This window comes from Salvelinus fontinalis, chromosome 15, assembly GCF_029448725.1.
Source record: "Salvelinus fontinalis isolate EN_2023a chromosome 15, ASM2944872v1, whole genome shotgun sequence".
Lineage (NCBI taxonomy): Eukaryota > Metazoa > Chordata > Actinopteri > Salmoniformes > Salmonidae > Salvelinus > Salvelinus fontinalis.
Genome location: NC_074679.1, coordinates 580,135 through 605,001, shown reverse-complemented (window position 1 = coordinate 605,001; position 24,867 = coordinate 580,135). Strand labels below are relative to the sequence as shown.

Genomic DNA, 24,867 nt, shown 5'->3' with positions numbered 1-24,867 from the left:
TCAGACCACTATCACCTGTATAACTAACTAACTCAGTACAGTTCAGACCACTATCACCTGTATAACTAACTAACTCAGTACAGTTCAGACCACTATCACCTGTATAACTAACTAACTCAGTACAGTTCAGACCACTATCACCTGTATAACTAACTAACTCAGTACAGTTCAGACCACTATCACCTGTATAACTAACTAACTCAGTACAGTTCAGACCACTATCACCTGTATAACTAACTAACTCAGTACAGTTCAGACCACTATCACCTGTATAACTAACTAACTCAGTACAGTTCAGACCACTATCACCTGTATAACTAACTAACTCAGTACAGTTCAGACCACTATCACCTGTATAACTAACTAACTCAGTACAGTTCAGACCACTATCACCTGTATAACTAACTAACTCAGTACAGTTCAGACCACTATCACCTGTATAACTAACTAACTCAGTACAGTTCAGACCACTATCACCTGTATAACTAACTAACTCAGTACAGTTCAGACCACTATCACCTGTATAACTAACTAACTCAGTACAGTTCAGACCACTATCACCTGTATAACTAACTAACTCAGTACAGTTCAGACCACTATCACCTGTATAACTAACTAACTCAGTACAGTTCAGACCACTATCACCTGTATAACTAACTAACTCAGTACAGTTCAGACCACTATCACCTGTATAACTAACTAACTCAGTACAGTTCAGACCACTATCACCTGTATAACTAACTAACTCAGTACAGTTCAGACCACTATCACCTGTATAACTAACTAACTCAGTACAGTTCAGACCACTATCACCTGTATAACTAACTAACTCAGTACAGTTCAGACCACTATCACCTGTATAACTAACTAACTCAGTACAGTTCAGACCACTATCACCTGTATAACTAACTAACTCAGTACAGTTCAGACCACTATCACCTGTATAACTAACTAACTCAGTACAGTTCAGACCACTATCACCTGTATAACTAACTAACTCAGTACAGTTCAGACCACTATCACCTGTATAACTAACTAACTCAGTACAGTTCAGACCACTATCACCTGTATAACTAACTAACTCAGTACAGTTCAGACCACTATCACCTGTATAACTAACTAACTCAGTACAGTTCAGACCACTATCACCTGTATAACTAACTAACTCAGTACAGTTCAGACCACTATCACCTGTATAACTAACTAACTCAGTACAGTTCAGACCACTATCACCTGTATAACTAACTAACTCAGTACAGTTCAGACCACTATCACCTGTATAACTAACTAACTCAGTACAGTTCAGACCACTATCACCTGTATAACTAACTAACTCAGTACAGTTCAGACCACTATCACCTGTATAACTAACTAACTCAGTACAGTTCAGACCACTATCACCTGTATAACTAACTAACTCAGTACAGTTCAGACCACTATCACCTGTATAACTAACTAACTCAGTACAGTTCAGACCACTATCACCTGTATAACTAACTAACTCAGTACAGTTCAGACCACTATCACCTGTATAACTAACTAACTCAGTACAGTTCAGACCACTATCACCTGTATAACTAACTAACTCAGTACAGTTCAGACCACTATCACCTGTATAACTAACTAACTCAGTACAGTTCAGACCACTATCACCTGTATAACTAACTAACTCAGTACAGTTCAGACCACTATCACCTGTATAACTAACTAACTCAGTACAGTTCAGACCACTATCACCTGTATAACTAACTAACTCAGTACAGTTCAGACCACTATCACCTGTATAACTAACTAACTCAGTACAGTTCAGACCACTATCACCTGTATAACTAACTAACTCAGTACAGTTCAGACCACTATCACCTGTATAACTAACTAACTCAGTACAGTTCAGACCACTATCACCTGTATAACTAACTAACTCAGTACAGTTCAGACCACTATCACCTGTATAACTAACTCAGTACAGTTCAGACCACTATCACCTGTATAACTAACTAACTCAGTACAGTTCAGACCACTATCACCTGTATAACTAACTAACTCAGTACAGTTCAGACCACTATCACCTGTATAACTAACTAACTCAGTACAGTTCAGACCACTATCACCTGTATAACTAACTATCAGTACAGTTCAGACCACTATCACCTGTATAACTAACTAACTCAGTACAGTTCAGACCACTATCACCTGTATAACTAACTAACTCAGTACAGTTCAGACCACTATCACCTGTATAACTAACTAACTCAGTACAGTTCAGACCACTATCACCTGTATAACTAACTAACTCAGTACAGTTCAGACCACTATCACCTGTATAACTAACTCAGTACAGTTCAGACCACTATCACCTGTATAACTAACTAACTCAGTACAGTTCAGACCACTATCACCTGTATAACTAACTAACTCAGTACAGTTCAGACCACTATCACCTGTATAACTAACTAACTCAGTACAGTTCAGACCACTATCACCTGTATAACTAACTAACTCAGTACAGTTCAGACCACTATCACCTGTATAACTAACTAACTCAGTACAGTTCAGACCACTATCACCTGTATAACTAACTAACTCAGTACAGTTCAGACCACTATCACCTGTATAACTAACTAACTCAGTACAGTTCAGACCACTATCACCTGTATAACTAACTAACTCAGTACAGTTCAGACCACTATCACCTGTATAACTAACTAACTCAGTACAGTTCAGACCACTATCACCTGTATAACTAACTAACTCAGTACAGTTCAGACCACTATCACCTGTATAACTAACTAACTCAGTACAGTTCAGACCACTATCACCTGTATAACTAACTAACTCAGTACAGTTCAGACCACTATCACCTGTATAACTAACTAACTCAGTACAGTTCAGACCACTATCACCTGTATAACTAACTAACTCAGTACAGTTCAGACCACTATCACCTGTATAACTAACTAACTCAGTACAGTTCAGACCACTATCACCTGTATAACTAACTAACTCAGTACAGTTCAGACCACTATCACCTGTATAACTAACTAACTCAGTACAGTTCAGACCACTATCACCTGTATAACTAACTAACTCAGTACAGTTCAGACCACTATCACCTGTATAACTAACTAACTCAGTACAGTTCAGACCACTATCACCTGTATAACTAACTAACTCAGTACAGTTCAGACCACTATCACCTGTATAACTAACTAACTCAGTACAGTTCAGACCACTATCACCTGTATAACTAACTAACTCAGTACAGTTCAGACCACTATCACCTGTATAACTAACTAACTCAGTACAGTTCAGACCACTATCACCTGTATAACTAACTAACTCAGTACAGTTCAGACCACTATCACCTGTATAACTAACTAACTCAGTACAGTTCAGACCACTATCACCTGTATAACTAACTAACTCAGTACAGTTCAGACCACTATCACCTGTATAACTAACTAACTCAGTACAGTTCAGACCACTATCACCTGTATAACTAACTAACTCAGTACAGTTCAGACCACTATCACCTGTATAACTAACTAACTCAGTACAGTTCAGACCACTATCACCTGTATAACTAACTAACTCAGTACAGTTCAGACCACTATCACCTGTATAACTAACTAACTCAGTACAGTTCAGACCACTATCACCTGTATAACTAACTAACTCAGTACAGTTCAGACCACTATCACCTGTATAACTAACTAACTCAGTACAGTTCAGACCACTATCACCTGTATAACTAACTAACTCAGTACAGTTCAGACCACTATCACCTGTATAACTAACTAACTCAGTACAGTTCAGACCACTATCACCTGTATAACTAACTAACTCAGTACAGTTCAGACCACTATCACCTGTATAACTAACTAACTCAGTACAGTTCAGACCACTATCACCTGTATAACTAACTAACTCAGTACAGTTCAGACCACTATCACCTGTATAACTAACTAACTCAGTACAGTTCAGACCACTATCACCTGTATAACTAACTAACTCAGTACAGTTCAGACCACTATCACCTGTATAACTAACTAACTCAGTACAGTTCAGACCACTATCACCTGTATAACTAACTAACTCAGTACAGTTCAGACCACTATCACCTGTATAACTAACTAACTCAGTACAGTTCAGACCACTATCACCTGTATAACTAACTAACTCAGTACAGTTCAGACCACTATCACCTGTATAACTAACTAACTCAGTACAGTTCAGACCACTATCACCTGTATAACTAACTAACTCAGTACAGTTCAGACCACTATCACCTGTATAACAACTAACTCAGTACAGTTCAGACCACTATCACCTGTATAACTAACTAACTCAGTACAGTTCAGACCACTATCACCTGTATAACTAACTAACTCAGTACAGTTCAGACCACTATCACCTGTATAACTAACTAACTCAGTACAGTTCAGACCACTATCACCTGTATAACTAACTAACTCAGTACAGTTCAGACCACTATCACCTGTATAACTAACTAACTCAGTACAGTTCAGACCACTATCACCTGTATAACTAACTAACTCAGTACAGTTCAGACCACTATCACCTGTATAACTAACTAACTCAGTACAGTTCAGACCACTATCACCTGTATAACTAACTAACTCAGTACAGTTCAGACCACTATCACCTGTATAACTAACTAACTCAGTACAGTTCAGACCACTATCACCTGTATAACTAACTAACTCAGTACAGTTCAGACCACTATCACCTGTATAACTAACTAACTCAGTACAGTTCAGACCACTATCACCTGTATAACTAACTAACTCAGTACAGTTCAGACCACTATCACCTGTATAACTAACTAACTCAGTACAGTTCAGACCACTATCACCTGTATAACTAACTAACTCAGTACAGTTCAGACCACTATCACCTGTATAACTAACTAACTCAGTACAGTTCAGACCACTATCACCTGTATAACTAACTAACTCAGTACAGTTCAGACCACTATCACCTGTATAACTAACTAACTCAGTACAGTTCAGACCACTATCACCTGTATAACTAACTAACTCAGTACAGTTCAGACCACTATCACCTGTATAACTAACTAACTCAGTACAGTTCAGACCACTATCACCTGTATAACTAACTAACTCAGTACAGTTCAGACCACTATCACCTGTATAACTAACTAACTCAGTACAGTTCAGACCACTATCACCTGTATAACTAACTAACTCAGTACAGTTCAGACCACTATCACCTGTATAACTAACTAACTCAGTACAGTTCAGACCACTATCACCTGTATAACTAACTAACTCAGTACAGTTCAGACCACTATCACCTGTATAACTAACTAACTCAGTACAGTTCAGACCACTATCACCTGTATAACTAACTAACTCAGTACAGTTCAGACCACTATCACCTGTATAACTAACTAACTCAGTACAGTTCAGACCACTATCACCTGTATAACTAACTAACTCAGTACAGTTCAGACCACTATCACCTGTATAACTAACTAACTCAGTACAGTTCAGACCACTATCACCTGTATAACTAACTAACTCAGTACAGTTCAGACCACTATCACCTGTATAACTAACTAACTCAGTACAGTTCAGACCACTATCACCTGTATAACTAACTAACTCAGTACAGTTCAGACCACTATCACCTGTATAACTAACTAACTCAGTACAGTTCAGACCACTATCACCTGTATAACTAACTAACTCAGTACAGTTCAGACCACTATCACCTGTATAACTAACTAACTCAGTACAGTTCAGACCACTATCACCTGTATAACTAACTAACTCAGTACAGTTCAGACCACTATCACCTGTATAACTAACTAACTCAGTACAGTTCAGACCACTATCACCTGTATAACTAACTAACTCAGTACAGTTCAGACCACTATCACCTGTATAACTAACTAACTCAGTACAGTTCAGACCACTATCACCTGTATAACTAACTAACTCAGTACAGTTCAGACCACTATCACCTGTATAACTAACTAACTCAGTACAGTTCAGACCACTATCACCTGTATAACTAACTAACTCAGTACAGTTCAGACCACTATCACCTGTATAACTAACTAACTCAGTACAGTTCAGACCACTATCACCTGTATAACTAACTAACTCAGTACAGTTCAGACCACTATCACCTGTATAACTAACTAACTCAGTACAGTTCAGACCACTATCACCTGTATAACTAACTAACTCAGTACAGTTCAGACCACTATCACCTGTATAACTAACTAACTCAGTACAGTTCAGACCACTATCACCTGTATAACTAACTAACTCAGTACAGTTCAGACCACTATCACCTGTATAACTAACTAACTCAGTACAGTTCAGACCACTATCACCTGTATAACTAACTAACTCAGTACAGTTCAGACCACTATCACCTGTATAACTAACTAACTCAGTACAGTTCAGACCACTATCACCTGTATAACTAACTAACTCAGTACAGTTCAGACCACTATCACCTGTATAACTAACTAACTCAGTACAGTTCAGACCACTATCACCTGTATAACTAACTAACTCAGTACAGTTCAGACCACTATCACCTGTATAACTAACTAACTCAGTACAGTTCAGACCACTATCACCTGTATAACTAACTAACTCAGTACAGTTCAGACCACTATCACCTGTATAACTAACTAACTCAGTACAGTTCAGACCACTATCACCTGTATAACTAACTAACTCAGTACAGTTCAGACCACTATCACCTGTATAACTAACTAACTCAGTACAGTTCAGACCACTATCACCTGTATAACTAACTAACTCAGTACAGTTCAGACCACTATCACCTGTATAACTAACTAACTCAGTACAGTTCAGACCACTATCACCTGTATAACTAACTAACTCAGTACAGTTCAGACCACTATCACCTGTATAACTAACTAACTCAGTACAGTTCAGACCACTATCACCTGTATAACTAACTAACTCAGTACAGTTCAGACCACTATCACCTGTATAACTAACTAACTCAGTACAGTTCAGACCACTATCACCTGTATAACTAACTAACTCAGTACAGTTCAGACCACTATCACCTGTATAACTAACTAACTCAGTACAGTTCAGACCACTATCACCTGTATAACTAACTAACTCAGTACAGTTCAGACCACTATCACCTGTATAACTAACTAACTCAGTACAGTTCAGACCACTATCACCTGTATAACTAACTAACTCAGTACAGTTCAGACCACTATCACCTGTATAACTAACTAACTCAGTACAGTTCAGACCACTATCACCTGTATAACTAACTAACTCAGTACAGTTCAGACCACTATCACCTGTATAACTAACTAACTCAGTACAGTTCAGACCACTATCACCTGTATAACTAACTAACTCAGTACAGTTCAGACCACTATCACCTGTATAACTAACTAACTCAGTACAGTTCAGACCACTATCACCTGTATAACTAACTAACTCAGTACAGTTCAGACCACTATCACCTGTATAACTAACTAACTCAGTACAGTTCAGACCACTATCACCTGTATAACTAACTAACTCAGTACAGTTCAGACCACTATCACCTGTATAACTAACTAACTCAGTACAGTTCAGACCACTATCACCTGTATAACTAACTAACTCAGTACAGTTCAGACCACTATCACCTGTATAACTAACTAACTCAGTACAGTTCAGACCACTATCACCTGTATAACTAACTAACTCAGTACAGTTCAGACCACTATCACCTGTATAACTAACTAACTCAGTACAGTTCAGACCACTATCACCTGTATAACTAACTAACTCAGTACAGTTCAGACCACTATCACCTGTATAACTAACTAACTCAGTACAGTTCAGACCACTATCACCTGTATAACTAACTAACTCAGTACAGTTCAGACCACTATCACCTGTATAACTAACTAACTCAGTACAGTTCAGACCACTATCACCTGTATAACTAACTAACTCAGTACAGTTCAGACCACTATCACCTGTATAACTAACTAACTCAGTACAGTTCAGACCACTATCACCTGTATAACTAACTAACTCAGTACAGTTCAGACCACTATCACCTGTATAACTAACTAACTCAGTACAGTTCAGACCACTATCACCTGTATAACTAACTAACTCAGTACAGTTCAGACCACTATCACCTGTATAACTAACTAACTCAGTACAGTTCAGACCACTATCACCTGTATAACTAACTAACTCAGTACAGTTCAGACCACTATCACCTGTATAACTAACTAACTCAGTACAGTTCAGACCACTATCACCTGTATAACTAACTAACTCAGTACAGTTCAGACCACTATCACCTGTATAACTAACTAACTCAGTACAGTTCAGACCACTATCACCTGTATAACTAACTAACTCAGTACAGTTCAGACCACTATCACCTGTATAACTAACTAACTCAGTACAGTTCAGACCACTATCACCTGTATAACTAACTAACTCAGTACAGTTCAGACCACTATCACCTGTATAACTAACTAACTCAGTACAGTTCAGACCACTATCACCTGTATAACTAACTAACTCAGTACAGTTCAGACCACTATCACCTGTATAACTAACTAACTCAGTACAGTTCAGACCACTATCACCTGTATAACTAACTAACTCAGTACAGTTCAGACCACTATCACCTGTATAACTAACTAACTCAGTACAGTTCAGACCACTATCACCTGTATAACTAACTAACTCAGTACAGTTCAGACCACTATCACCTGTATAACTAACTAACTCAGTACAGTTCAGACCACTATCACCTGTATAACTAACTAACTCAGTACAGTTCAGACCACTATCACCTGTATAACTAACTAACTCAGTACAGTTCAGACCACTATCACCTGTATAACTAACTAACTCAGTACAGTTCAGACCACTATCACCTGTATAACTAACTAACTCAGTACAGTTCAGACCACTATCACCTGTATAACTAACTAACTCAGTACAGTTCAGACCACTATCACCTGTATAACTAACTAACTCAGTACAGTTCAGACCACTATCACCTGTATAACTAACTAACTCAGTACAGTTCAGACCACTATCACCTGTATAACTAACTAACTCAGTACAGTTCAGACCACTATCACCTGTATAACTAACTAACTCAGTACAGTTCAGACCACTATCACCTGTATAACTAACTAACTCAGTACAGTTCAGACCACTATCACCTGTATAACTAACTAACTCAGTACAGTTCAGACCACTATCACCTGTATAACTAACTAACTCAGTACAGTTCAGACCACTATCACCTGTATAACTAACTAACTCAGTACAGTTCAGACCACTATCACCTGTATAACTAACTCAGTACAGTTCAGACCACTATCACCTGTATAACTAACTAACAGTACAGTTCAGACCACTATCACCTGTATAACTAACTAACTCAGTACAGTTCAGACCACTATCACCTGTATAACTAACTAACTCAGTACAGTTCAGACCACTATCACCTGTATAACTAACTAACTCAGTACAGTTCAGACCACTATCACCTGTATAACTAACTAACTCAGTACAGTTCAGACCACTATCACCTGTATAACTAACTAACTCAGTACAGTTCAGACCACTATCACCTGTATAACTAACTAACTCAGTACAGTTCAGACCACTATCACCTGTATAACTAACTCAGTACAGTTCAGACCACTATCACCTGTATAACTAACTAACTCAGTACAGTTCAGACCACTATCACCTGTATAACTAACTCAGTACAGTTCAGACCACTATCACCTGTATAACTAACTAACTCAGTACAGTTCAGACCACTATCACCTGTATAACTAACTAACTCAGTACAGTTCAGACCACTATCACCTGTATAACTAACTAACTCAGTACAGTTCAGACCACTATCACCTGTATAACTAACTAACTCAGTACAGTTCAGACCACTATCACCTGTATAACTAACTAACTCAGTACAGTTCAGACCACTATCACCTGTATAACTAACTAACTCAGTACAGTTCAGACCACTATCACCTGTATAACTAACTAACTCAGTACAGTTCAGACCACTATCACCTGTATAACTAACTAACTCAGTACAGTTCAGACCACTATCACCTGTATAACTAACTAACTCAGTACAGTTCAGACCACTATCACCTGTATAACTAACTAACTCAGTACAGTTCAGACCACTATCACCTGTATAACTAACTAACTCAGTACAGTTCAGACCACTATCACCTGTATAACTAACTAACTCAGTACAGTTCAGACCACTATCACCTGTATAACTAACTAACTCAGTACAGTTCAGACCACTATCACCTGTATAACTAACTAATTCAGTACAGTTCAGACCACTATCACCTGTATAACTAACTAACTCAGTACAGTTCAGACCACTATCACCTGTATAACTAACTAACTCAGTACAGTTCAGACCACTATCACCTGTATAACTAACTAACTCAGTACAGTTCAGACCACTATCACCTGTATAACTAACTAACTCAGTACAGTTCAGACCACTATCACCTGTATAACTAACTAACTCAGTACAGTTCAGACCACTATCACCTGTATAACTAACTAACTCAGTACAGTTCAGACCACTATCACCTGTATAACTAACTAACTCAGTACAGTTCAGACCACTATCACCTGTATAACTAACTAACTCAGTACAGTTCAGACCACTATCACCTGTATAACTAACTCAGTACAGTTCAGACCACTATCACCTGTATAACTAACTAACTCAGTACAGTTCAGACCACTATCACCTGTATAACTAACTAACTCAGTACAGTTCAGACCACTATCACCTGTATAACTAACTCAGTACAGTTCAGACCACTATCACCTGTATAACTAACTCAGTACAGTTCAGACCACTATCACCTGTATAACTAACTAACTCAGTACAGTTCAGACCACTATCACCTGTATAACTAACTCAGTACAGTTCAGACCACTATCACCTGTATAACTAACTCAGTACAGTTCAGACCACTATCACCTGTATAACTAACTCAGTACAGTTCAGACCACTATCACCTGTATAACTAACTCAGTACAGTTCAGACCACTATCACCTGTATAACTAACTAACTCAGTACAGTTCAGACCACTATCACCTGTATAACTAACTAACTCAGTACAGTTCAGACCACTATCACCTGTATAACTAACTAACTCAGTACAGTTCAGACCACTATCACCTGTATAACTAACTCAGTACAGTTCAGACCACTATCACCTGTATAACTAACTCAGTACAGTTCAGACCACTATCACCACTATAACTAACTAACTCAGTACAGTTCAGACCACTATCACCTGTATAACTAACTAACTCAGTACAGTTCAGACCACTATCACCTGTATAACTAACTAACTCAGTACAGTTCAGACCACTATCACCTGTATAACTAACTAACTCAGTACAGTTCAGACCACTATCACCTGTATAACTAACTCAGTACAGTTCAGACCACTATCACCTGTATAACTAACTAACTCAGTACAGTTCAGACCACTATCACCTGTATAACTAACTCAGTACAGTTCAGACCACTATCACCTGTATAACTAACTAACTCGGTACAGTTCAGACCACTATCACCTGTATAACTAACTAACTCGGTACAGTTCAGACCACTATCACCTGTATAACTAACTAACTCGGTACAGTTCAGACCACTATCACCTGTATAACTAACTAACTCGGTACAGTTCAGACCACTATCACCTGTATAACTAACTAACTCGGTACAGTTCAGACCACTATCACCTGTATAACTAACTAACTCAGTACAGTTCAGACCACTATCACCTGTATGACTGACTCAGTACAGTTCAGATCACTATCACCTGTATAACTAACTAACTCAGTACAGTTCAGACCACTATCACCTGTATAACTAACTCAGTACAGTTCAGACCACTATCACCTGTATAACTAACTAACTCAGTACAGTTCAGACCACTATCACCTGTATAACTAACTAACTCAGTACAGTTCAGACCACTATCACCTGTATAACTAACTAACTCAGTACAGTTCAGACCTCTATCACCTGTATAACTAACTAACTCAGTACAGTTCAGACCACTATCACCTGTATAACTAACTAACTCAGTACAGTTCAGACCACTATCACCTGTATAACTAACTAACTCAGTACAGTTCAGAGCACTATCACCTGTATAACTAACTCAGTACAGTTCAGACCACTATCACCTGTATAACTAACTAACTCAGTACAGTTCAGACCACTATCACCTGTATAACTAACTAACTCAGTACAGTTCAGACCACTATCACCTGTATAACTAACTAACTCAGTACAGTTCAGAGCACTATCACCTGTATAACTAACTAACTCAGTACAGTTCAGAGCACTATCACCTGTATAACTAACTAACTCAGTACAGTTCAGACCACTATCACCTGTATAACTAACTAACTCAGTACAGTTCAGACCACTATCACCTGTATAACTAACTAACTCAGTACAGTTCAGACCACTATCACCTGTATAACTAACTAACTCAGTACAGTTCAGACCACTATCACCTGTATAACTAACTAACTCAGTACAGTTCAGACCACTATCACCTGTATAACTAACTCAGTACAGTTCAGACCACTATCACCTGTATAACTAACTAACTCAGTACAGTTCAGACCACTATCACCTGTATAACTAACTAACTCAGTACAGTTCAGACCACTATCACCTGTATAACTAACTCAGTACAGTTCAGACCACTATCACCTGTATAACTAACTAACTCAGTACAGTTCAGACCACTATCACCTGTATAACTAACTAACTCAGTACAGTTCAGACCACTATCACCTGTATAACTAACTAACTCAGTACAGTTCAGACCACTATCACCTGTATAACTAACTAACTCAGTACAGTTCAGACCACTATCACCTGTATAACTAACTAACTCAGTACAGTTCAGACCACTATCACCTGTATAACTAACTAACTCAGTACAGTTCAGACCACTATCACCTGTATAACTAACTAACTCAGTACAGTTCAGACCACTATCACCTGTATAACTAATTCAGTACAGTTCAGACCACTATCACCTGTATAACTAACTAACTCAGTACAGTTCAGACCACTATCACCTGTATAACTAACTAACTCAGTACAGTTCAGACCACTATCACCTGTATAACTAACTAACTCAGTACAGTTCAGACCACTATCACCTGTATAACTAACTAACTCAGTACAGTTCAGACCACTATCACCTGTATAACTAACTAACTCAGTACAGTTCAGACCACTATCACCTGTATAACTAACTAACTCAGTACAGTTCAGACCACTATCACCTGTATAACTAACTAACTCAGTACAGTTCAGACCACTATCACCTGTATAACTAACTAACTCAGTACAGTTCAGACCACTATCACCTGTATAACTAACTAACTCAGTACAGTTCAGACCACTATCACCTGTATAACTAACTAACTCAGTACAGTTCAGACCACTATCACCTGTATAACTAACTAACTCAGTACAGTTCAGACCACTATCACCTGTATAACTAACTCAGTACAGTTCAGACCACTATCACCTGTATAACTAACTAACTCAGTACAGTTCAGACCACTATCACCTGTATAACTAACTAACTCAGTACAGTTCAGACCACTATCACCTGTATAACTAACTCAGTACAGTTCAGACCACTATCACCTGTATAACTAACTAACTCGGTACAGTTCAGACCACTTTCACCTGTATAACTAACTAACTCGGTACAGTTCAGACCACTATCACCTGTATAACTAACTAACTCAGTACAGTTCAGACCACTATCACCTGTATAACTAACTCAGTACAGTTCAGACCACTATCACCTGTATAACTAACTCAGTACAGTTCATACCACTATCACCTGTATAACTAACTAACTCAGTACAGTTCAGACCACTATCACCTGTATAACTAACTAACTCAGTACAGTTCAGACCACTATCACCTGTATAACTAACTCAGTACAGTTCAGACCACTATCACCTGTATAACTAACTAACTCGGTACAGTTCAGACCTCTATCACCTGTATAACTAACTAACTCAGTACAGTTCAGACCACTATCACCTGTATAACTAACTAACTCAGTACAGTTCAGACCACTATCACCTGTATGACTGACTCAGTACAGTTCAGATCACTATCACCTGTATAACTAACTAACTCAGTACAGTTCAGACCACTATCACCTGTATAACTAACTCAGTACAGTTCAGACCACTATCACCTGTATAACTAACTAACTCAGTACAGTTCAGACCACTATCACCTGTATAACTAACTAACTCAGTACAGTTCAGACCACTATCACCTGTATAACTAACTAACTCAGTACAGTTCAGACCACTATCACCTGTATAACTAACTCAGTACAGTTCAGACCACTATCACCTGTATAACTAACTAACTCAGTACAGTTCAGACCACTATCACCTGTATAACTAACTAACTCAGTACAGTTCAGACCACTATCACCTGTATAACTAACTAACTCAGTACAGTTCAGACCACTATCACCTGTATAACTAACTAACTCAGTACAGTTCAGACCACTATCACCTGTATAACTAACTAACTCAGTACAGTTCAGACCACTATCACCTGTATAACTAACTAACTCAGTACAGTTCAGACCTCTATCACCTGTATAACTAACTAACTCAGTACAGTTCAGACCACTATCACCTGTATAACTAACTAACTCAGTACAGTTCAGACCACTATCACCTGTATAACTAACTAACTCAGTACAGTTCAGACCACTATCACCTGTATAACTAACTAACTCAGTACAGTTCAGAGCACTATCACCTGTATAACTAACTCAGTACAGTTCAGAGCACTATCACCTGTATAACTAACTAACTCAGTACAGTTCAGACCACTATCACCTGTATAACTAACTAACTCAGTACAGTTCAGACCACTATCACCTGTATAACTAACTAACTCAGTACAGTTCAGACCACTATCACCTGTATAACTAACTAACTCAGTACAGTTCAGACCACTATCACCTGTATAACTAACTAACTCAGTACAGTTCAGACCACTATCACCTGTATAACTAACTAACTCAGTACAGTTCAGACCACTATCACCTGTATAACTAACTCAGTACAGTTCAGACCACTATCACCTGTATAACTAACTCAGTACAGTTCAGACCACTATCACCTGTATAACTAACTAACTCAGTACAGTTCAGACCACTATCACCTGCGTGACTGACTCAGTACAGTTCAGACCACTATCACCTGTATAACTAACTAACTCAGTACAGTTCAGACCACTATCACCTGTATAACTAACTAACTCAGTACAGTTCAGACCACTATCACCTGTATAACTAACTAACTCAGTACAGTTCAGACCACTATCACCTGTATAACTAACTAACTCAGTACAGTTCAGACCTCTATCACCTGTATAACTAACTAACTCAGTACAGTTCAGACCACTATCACCTGTATAACTAACTAACTCAGTACAGTTCAGACCACTATCACCTGTATAACTAACTAACTCAGTACAGTTCAGAGCACTATCACCTGTATAACTAACTCAGTACAGTTCAGACCACTATCACCTGTATAACTAACTAACTCAGTACAGTTCAGACCACTATCACCTGTATAACTAACTAACTCAGTACAGTTCAGACCACTATCACCTGTATAACTAACTAACTCAGTACAGTTCAGAGCACTATCACCTGTATAACTAACTAACTCAGTACAGTTCAGAGCACTATCACCTGTATAACTAACTAACTCAGTACAGTTCAGACCACTATCACCTGTATAACTAACTAACTCAGTACAGTTCAGACCACTATCACCTGTATAACTAATTAACTCAGTACAGTTCAGACCACTATCACCTGTATAACTAACTCAGTACAGTTCAGACCACTATCACCTGTATAACTAACTAACTCAGTACAGTTCAGACCACTATCACCTGTATAACTAACTAACTCAGTACAGTTCAGACCACTATCACCTGTATAACTAACTAACTCAGTACAGTTCAGACCACTATCACCTGTATAACTAACTAACTCAGTACAGTTCAGACCACTATCACCTGTATAACTAACTCAGTACAGTTCAGACCACTATCACCTGTATAACTAACTAACTCAGTACAGTTCAGACCACTATCACCTGTATAACTAACTAACTCGGTACAGTTCAGACCACTATCACCTGTATAACTAACTAACTCAGTACAGTTCAGACCACTATCACCTGTATAACTAACTAACTCAGTACAGTTCAGACCACTATCACCTGTATAACTAACTAACTCGGTACAGTTCAGACCACTATCACCTGTATAACTAACTAACTCAGTACAGTTTAGACCACTATCACCTGTATAACTAACTAACTCAGTACAGTTCAGACCACTATCACCTGTATAACTAACTAACTCAGTACAGTTCAGACCACTATCACCTGTATAACTAACTAACTCAGTACAGTTCAGACCACTATCACCTGTATAACTAACTCAGTACAGTTCAGACCACTATCACCTGTATAACTAACTAACTCAGTACAGTTCAGACCACTATCACCTGTATAACTAACTAACTCAGTACAGTTCAGACCACTATCACCTGTATAACTAACTCAGTACAGTTCAGACCACTATCACCTGTATAACTAACTAACTCAGTACAGTTCAGACCACTATCACCTGTATAACTAACTAACTCAGTACAGTTCAGACCACTATCACCTGTATAACTAACTAACTCAGTACAGTTCAGACCACTATCACCTGTATAACTAACTAACTCAGTACAGTTCAGACCTCTATCACCTGTATAACTAACTAACTCAGTACAGTTCAGACCACTATCACCTGTATAACTAACTAACTCAGTACAGTTCAGAGCACTATCACCTGTATAACTAACTAACTCAGTACAGTTCAGACCACTATCACCTGTATAACTAACTAACTCAGTACAGTTCAGACCACTATCACCTGTATAACTAACTAACTCAGTACAGTTCAGACCACTATCACCTGTATAACTAACTAACTCAGTACAGTTCAGACCACTATCACCTGCGTGACTGACTCAGTACAGTTCAGACCACTATCACCTGTATAACTAACTAACTCAGTACAGTTCAGACCACTATCACCTGTATAACTAACTAACTCAGTACAGTTCAGAGCACTATCACCTGTATAACTAACTCAGTACAGTTCAGACCACTATCACCTGTATAACTAACTAACTCAGTACAGTTCAGACCACTATCACCTGTATAACTAACTAACTCAGTACAGTTCAGACCACTATCACCTGTATAACTAACTAACTCAGTACAGTTCAGACCACTATCACCTGTATAACTAACTAACTCAGTACAGTTCAGACCACTATCACCTGTATAACTAACTAACTCAGTACAGTTCAGACCACTATCACCTGTATAACTAACTAACTCAGTACAGTTCAGACCACTATCACCTGTATAACTAACTAACTCAGTACAGTTCAGACCACTATCACCTGTATAACTAACTAACTCAGTACAGTTCAGACCACTATCACCTGTATAACTAACTCAGTACAGTTCAGACCACTATCACCTGTATAACTAACTCAGTACAGTTCAGACCACTATCACCTGTATAACTAACTAACTCAGTACAGTTCAGACCACTATCACCTGTATAACTAACTAACTCAGTACAGTTCAGACCACTATCACCTGTATAACTAACTAACTCAGTACAGTTCAGACCACTATCACCTGTATAACTAACTAACTCAGTACAGTTCAGACCACTATCACCTGTATAACTAACTAACTCAGTACAGTTCAGACCACTATCACCTGTATAACTAACTCAGTACAGTTCAGACCACTATCACCTGTATAACTAACTCAGTACAGTTCAGACCACTATCACCTGTATAACTAACTAACTCAGTACAGTTCAGACCACTATCACCTGTATAACTAACTAACTCAGTACAGTTCAGACCACTATCACCTGTATAACTAACTCAGTACAGTTCAGACCACTATCACCTGTATAACTAACTAACTCAGTACAGTTCAGACCACTATCACCTGTATAACTAACTCAGTACAGTTCAGACCACTATCACCTGTATAACTAACTAACTCAGTACAGTTCAGACCACTATCACCTGTATAACTAACTAACTCAGTACAGTTCAGACCACTATCACCTGTATAACTAACTAACTCAGTACAGTTCAGACCACTATCACCTGTATAACTAACTCAGTACAGTTCAGACCACTATCACCTGTATAACTAACTCAGTACAGTTCAACCCACTATCACCTGTATAACTAACTAACTCAGTACAGTTCAGACCACTATCACCTGTATAACTAACTAACTCAGTACAGTTCAGACCACTATCACCTGTATAACTAACTAACTCAGTACAGTTCAGACCACTATCACCTGTATAACTAACTCAGTACAGTTCAGACCACTATCACCTGTATAACTAACTAACTCAGTACAGTTCAGACCACTATCACCTGTATAACTAACTAACTCAGTACAGTTCAGACCACTATCACCTGTATAACTAACTCAGTACAGTTCAGACCACTATCACCTGTATAACTAACTAACTCAGTACAGTTCAGACCACTATCACCTGTATAACTAACTAACTCAGTACAGTTCAGACCACTATCACCTGCGTGACTGACTCAGTACAGTTCAGACCACTATCACCTGTATAACTAACTAACTCAGTACAGTTCAGACCACTATCACCTGTATAACTAACTAACTCAGTACAGTTCAGAACACTATCACCTGTATAACTAACTCAGTACAGTTCAGACCACTATCACCTGTATAACTAACTAACTCAGTACAGTTCAGACCACTATCACCTGTATACCTAACTAACTCAGTACAGTTCAGACCACTATCACCTGTATAACTAACTAACTCAGTACAGTTCAGACCACTATCACCTGTATAACTAACTAACTCAGTACAGTTCAGACCACTATCACCTGCGTGACTGACTCAGTACAGTTCAGACCACTATCACCTGTATAACTAACTAACTCAGTACAGTTCAGACCACTATCACCTGTATAACTAACTAACTCAGTACAGTTCAGACCACTATCACCTGTATAACTAATTCAGTACAGTTCAGACCACTATCACCTGTATAACTAACTAACTCAGTACAGTTCAGACCACTATCACCTGTATAACTAACTAACTCAGTACAGTTCAGACCACTATCACCTGTATAACTAACTAACTCAGTACAGTTCAGACCACTATCACCTGTATAACTAACTAACTCAGTACAGTTCAGACCACTATCACCTGTATAACTAACTCAGTACAGTTCAGACCACTATCACCTGTATAACTAACTCAGTACAGTTCAGACCACTATCACCTGTATACCTAACTAACTCAGTACAGTTCAGACCACTATCACCTGTATAACTAACTCAGTACAGTTCATACCACTATCACCTGTATAACTAACTAACTCAGTACAGTTCAGACCACTATCACCTGTATAACTAACTCAGTACAGTTCAGACCACTATCACCTGTATAACTAACTAACTCAGTACAGTTCAGAGCACTATCACCTGTATAACTAACTAACTCAGTACAGTTCAGACCACTATCACCTGTATAACTAACTAACTCAGTACAGTTCAGACCACTATCACCTGTATAACTAACTAACTCAGTACAGTTCAGACCACTATCACCTGTATAACTAACTCAGTACAGTTCAGACCACTATCACCTGTATAACTAACTAACTCAGTACAGTTCAGACCACTATCACCTGTATAACTAACTAACTCAGTACAGTTCAGACCACTATCACCTGTATAACTAACTAACTCAGTACAGTTCAGACCACTATCACCTGTATAACTAACTAACTCAGTACAGTTCAGACCACTATCACCTGTATAACTAACTCAGTACAGTTCAGACCACTATCACCTGTATAACTAACTCAGTACAGTTCAGAACACTATCACCTGTATAACTAACTCAGTACAGTTCAGACCACTATCACCTGTATAACTAACTAACTCAGTACAGTTCAGACCACTATCACCTGTATACCTAACTAACTCAGTACAGTTCAGACCACTATCACCTGTATAACTAACTAACTCAGTACAGTTCAGACCACTATCACCTGTATAACTAACTAACTCAGTACAGTTCAGACCACTATCACCTGTATAACTAACTAACTCAGTACAGTTCAGACCACTATCACCTGTATAACTAACTAACTCAGTACAGTTCAGACCACTATCACCTGTATAACTAACTAACTCAGTACAGTTCAGACCACTATCACCTGTATAACTAACTAACTCAGTACAGTTCAGACCACTATCACCTGTATAACTAACTAACTCAGTACAGTTCAGACCACTATCACCTGTATAACTAACTAACTCAGTACAGTTCAGACCTCTATCACCTGTATAACTAACTAACTCAGTACAGTTCAGACCACTATCACCTGTATAACTAACTAACTCAGTACAGTTCAGACCACTATCACCTGCGTGACTGACTCAGTACACACCGTCCTACTTATTCTTCTCATTCTGTCTTTCTTTTTATTTCTCTCTCACTCTTTTCTGTCATTGTGTTCCTACTCCGCTGTGTAGTCATCGACTGCATGGTTTCATAGTTAAGTCACAGAAGGATTCATTTAAGTTATCGATTTACCCTTCACGTTGTTGTTTCAACATTCAAATCCCTCTCCTCTTTTATTCCCTTTCCTCTTTCCCTCAGGTGCGAAGTGGAGAACCGTTACCAAGGAAACCCTCTGAAAGGAACGTGTTACTGTAAGTGGAACTCTAGTCTACCTTCAGAGTAGAACATCACGCTGAGACCTTCAGAGTAGAACATCACGCCGAGACCTTCAGAGTAGAACATCACGCTGAGGCCTTCAGAGTAGAACATCACGCTGAGTCCTTCAGAGTAGAACATCGCGCTGAGTCCTTCAGAGTAGAACATCACGCTGAGACCTTCAGAGTAGAACATCACGCTGAGACCTTCAGAGTAGAACATCACGCTGAGACCTTCAGAGTAGAACATCACGCTGAGACCTTCAGAGTAGAACATCGCGCTGAGACCTTCAGAGTAGAACATCACGCTGAGTCCTTCAGAGTAGAACATCACGCTGAGACCTTCAGAGTAGAACATCACGCTGAGACCTTCAGAGTAGAACATCACGCTGAGACCTTCAGAGTAGAACATCGCGCTGAGACCTTCAGAGTAGAACATCACGCTGAGTCCTTCAGAGTAGAACATCACGCTGAGACCTTCAGAGTAGAACATCACGCTGAGACCTTCAGAGTAGAACATCACGCTGAGACCTTCAGAGTAGAACATCGCGCTGAGACCTTCAGAGTAGAACATCACGCTGAGTCCTTCAGAGTAGAACATCACGCTGAGACCTTCAGAGTAGAACATCACGCTGAGTCCTTCAGAGTAGAACATCGCGCTGAGTCCTTCAGAGTAGAACATCGCGCTGAGTCCTTCAGAGTAGAACATCGCGCTGAGACCTTCAGAGTAGAACATCGCGCTGAGGCCTTCAGAGTAGAACATCGCGCTGAGGCCTTCAGAGTAGAACATCACGCTGAGGCCTTCAGAGTAGAACATCACGCTGAGGCTGAGTCCTTCAGAGTAGAACATCACGCTGAGGCTGAGTCCTTCAGAGTAGAACATCACGCTGAGGCTGAGTCCTTCAGAGTAGAACATCGCGCCGAGTCCTTCAGAGTAGAACATCGCGCCGAGTCCTTCAGAGTAAAACATCAAACATGTAGCTGTGTTTATCTCTAACATGTAGCTGTGTTTCTGTTCTAACATGTAGCTGTGTTTATCTCTAACATGTAGCTGTGTTTCTGTTCTAACATGTAGCTGTGTTTATCTCTAACATGTAGCTGTGTTTATCTCTAACATGTAGCTGTGTTTATCTCTAACATGTAGCTGTGTTTCTGTTCTAACATGTAGCTGTGTTTATCTCTAACATGTAGCTGTGTTTATCTCTAACATGTAGCTGTGTTTATCTCTAACATGTAGCTGTGTTTATCTCTAACATGTAGCTGTGTATCTCTAACATGTAGCTGTGTTTATCTCTAACATGTAGCTGTGTTTATCTCTAACATGTAGCTGTGTTTATCTCTAACATGTAGCTGTGTTTATCTCTAACATGTAGCTGTGTTTATCTCTAACATGTAGCTGTGTTTATCTCAAACATGTAGCTGTGTTTATCTCTAACATGTAGCTGTGTTTCTGTTCTAACATGTAGCTGTGTTTATCTCTAACATGTAGCTGTGTTTATCTCTAACATGTAGCTGTGTTTATCTCTAACATGTAGCTGTGTTTATCTCTAACATGTAGCTGTGTTTATCTCTAACATGTAGCTGTGTTTATCTCTAACATGTAGCTGTGTTTATCTCTAACATGTAGCTGTGTTTATCTCTAACATGTAGCTGTGTTTATCTCTAACATGTAGCTGTGTTTATCTCTAACATGTAGCTGTGTTTATCTCTAACATGTAGCTGTGTTTCTGTTCTAACATGTAGCTGTGTTTATCTCTAACATGTAGCTGTGTTTATCTCTAACATGTAGCTGTGTTTATCTCTAACATGTAGCTGTGTTTATCTCTAACATGTAGCTGTGTTTATCTCTAACATGTAGCTGTGTTTATCTCTAACATGTAGCTGTGTTTATCTCTAACATGTAGCTGTGTTTATCTCTAACATGTAGCTGTGTTTATCTCTAACATGTAGCTGTGTTTATCTCTAACATGTAGCTGTGTTTATCTCTAACATGTAGCTGTGTTTATCTCTAACATGTAGCTGTGTTTATCTCTAACATGTAGCTGTGTTTCTGTTCTAACATGTAGCTGTGTTTATCTCTAACATGTAGCTGTGTTTCTGTTCTAACATGTAGCTGTGTTTATCTCTAACATGTAGCTGTGTTTATCTCTAACATGTAGCTGTGTTTATCTCTAACATGTAGCTGTGTTTATCTCTAACATGTAGCTGTGTTTATCTCTAACATGTAGCTGTGTTTATCTCTAACATGTAGCTGTGTTTATCTCTAACATGTAGCTGTGTTTATCTCTAACATGTAGCTGTGTTTATCTCTAACATGTAGCTGTGTTTCTGTTCTAACATGTAGCTGTGTTTATCTCTAACATGTAGCTGTGTTTATCTCTAACATGTAGCTGTGTTTATCTCTAACATGTAGCTGTGTTTCTGTTCTAACATGTAGCTGTGTTTATCTCTAACATGTAGCTGTGTTTATCTCTAACATGTAGCTGTGTTTATCTCTAACATGTAGCTGTGTTTATCTCTAACATGTAGCTGTGTTTATCTCTAACATGTAGCTGTGTTTCTGTTCTAACATGTAGCTGTGTTTATCTCTAACATGTAGCTGTGTTTCTGTTCTAACATGTAGCTGTGTTTATCTCTAACATGTAGCTGTGTTTATCTCTAACATGTAGCTGTGTTTATCTCTAACACGTAGCTGTGTTTATCTCTAACACGTAGCTGTGTTTATCTCTAACACGTAGCTGTGTTTATCTCTAACACGTAGCTGTGTTTATCTCTAACATGTAGCTGTGTTTCTGTTCTAACATGTAGCTGTGTTTATCTCTAACATGTAGCTGTGTTTATCTCTAACATGTAGCTGTGTTTATCTCTAACATGTAGCTGTGTTTATCTCTAACATGTAGCTGTGTTTATCTCTAACATGTAGCTGTGTTTCTGTTCTAACATGTAGCTGTGTTTATCTCTAACATGTAGCTGTGTTTCTGTTCTAACATGTAGCTGTGTTTATCTCTAACATGTAGCTGTGTTTATCTCTAACATGTAGCTGTGTTTATCTCTAACACGTAGCTGTGTTTATCTCTAACACGTAGCTGTGTTTATCTCTAACACGTAGCTGTGTTTATCTCTAACACGTAGCTGTGTTTATCTCTAACATGTAGCTGTGTTTATCTCAAACATGTAGCTGTGTTTATCTCAAACATGTAGCTGTGTTTATCTCTAACATGTAGCTGTGTTTATCTCTAACATGTAGCTGTGTTTATCTCTAACATGTAGCTGTGTTTATCTCTAACATGTAGCTGTGTTTATCTCTAACATGTAGCTGTGTTTATCTCTAACATGTAGCTGTGTTTATCTCTAACATGTAGCTGTGTTTATCTCTAACATGTAGCTGTGTTTATCTCTAACATGTAGCTGTGTTTATCTCTAACATGTAGCTGTGTTTATCTCTAACATGTAGCTGTGTTTATCTCTAACATGTAGCTGTGTTTATCTCTAACATGTAGCTGTGTTTCTGTTCTAACATGTAGCTGTGTTTATCTCTAACATGTAGCTGTGTTTATCTCTAACATGTAGCTGTGTTTATCTCTAACATGTAGCTGTGTTTATCTCTAACATGTAGCTGTGTTTATCTCTAACATGTAGCTGTGTTTATCTCTAACATGTAGCTGTGTTTATCTCTAACATGTAGCTGTGTTTATCTCTAACATGTAGCTGTGTTTATCTCTAACATGTAGCTGTGTTTATCTCTAACATGTAGCTGTGTTTATCTCTAACATGTAGCTGTGTTTATCTCTAACATGTAGCTGTGTTTCTGTTCTAACATGTAGCTGTGTTTATCTCTAACATGTAGCTGTGTTTCTGT

At 38.5% G+C, this 24,867-nt stretch overlaps 1 protein-coding gene across 7 annotated transcripts in view; it reads left to right on the top strand.

The window, feature by feature from the left end:
* LOC129811250 (attractin-like) overlaps window positions 1-24,867 on the top strand; it is a 242,380-nt gene that overhangs the window by 144,628 nt on the left and 72,885 nt on the right. For all 7 annotated transcript variants that reach the window (XM_055862407.1, XM_055862410.1, XM_055862406.1 and 4 more), the window contains exon 21: window positions 20,953-21,005. In XM_055862407.1, coding sequence (XP_055718382.1) covers window positions 20,953-21,005 — 53 coding nt within the window. The remainder of the gene's footprint in view (window positions 1-20,952; window positions 21,006-24,867) is intronic.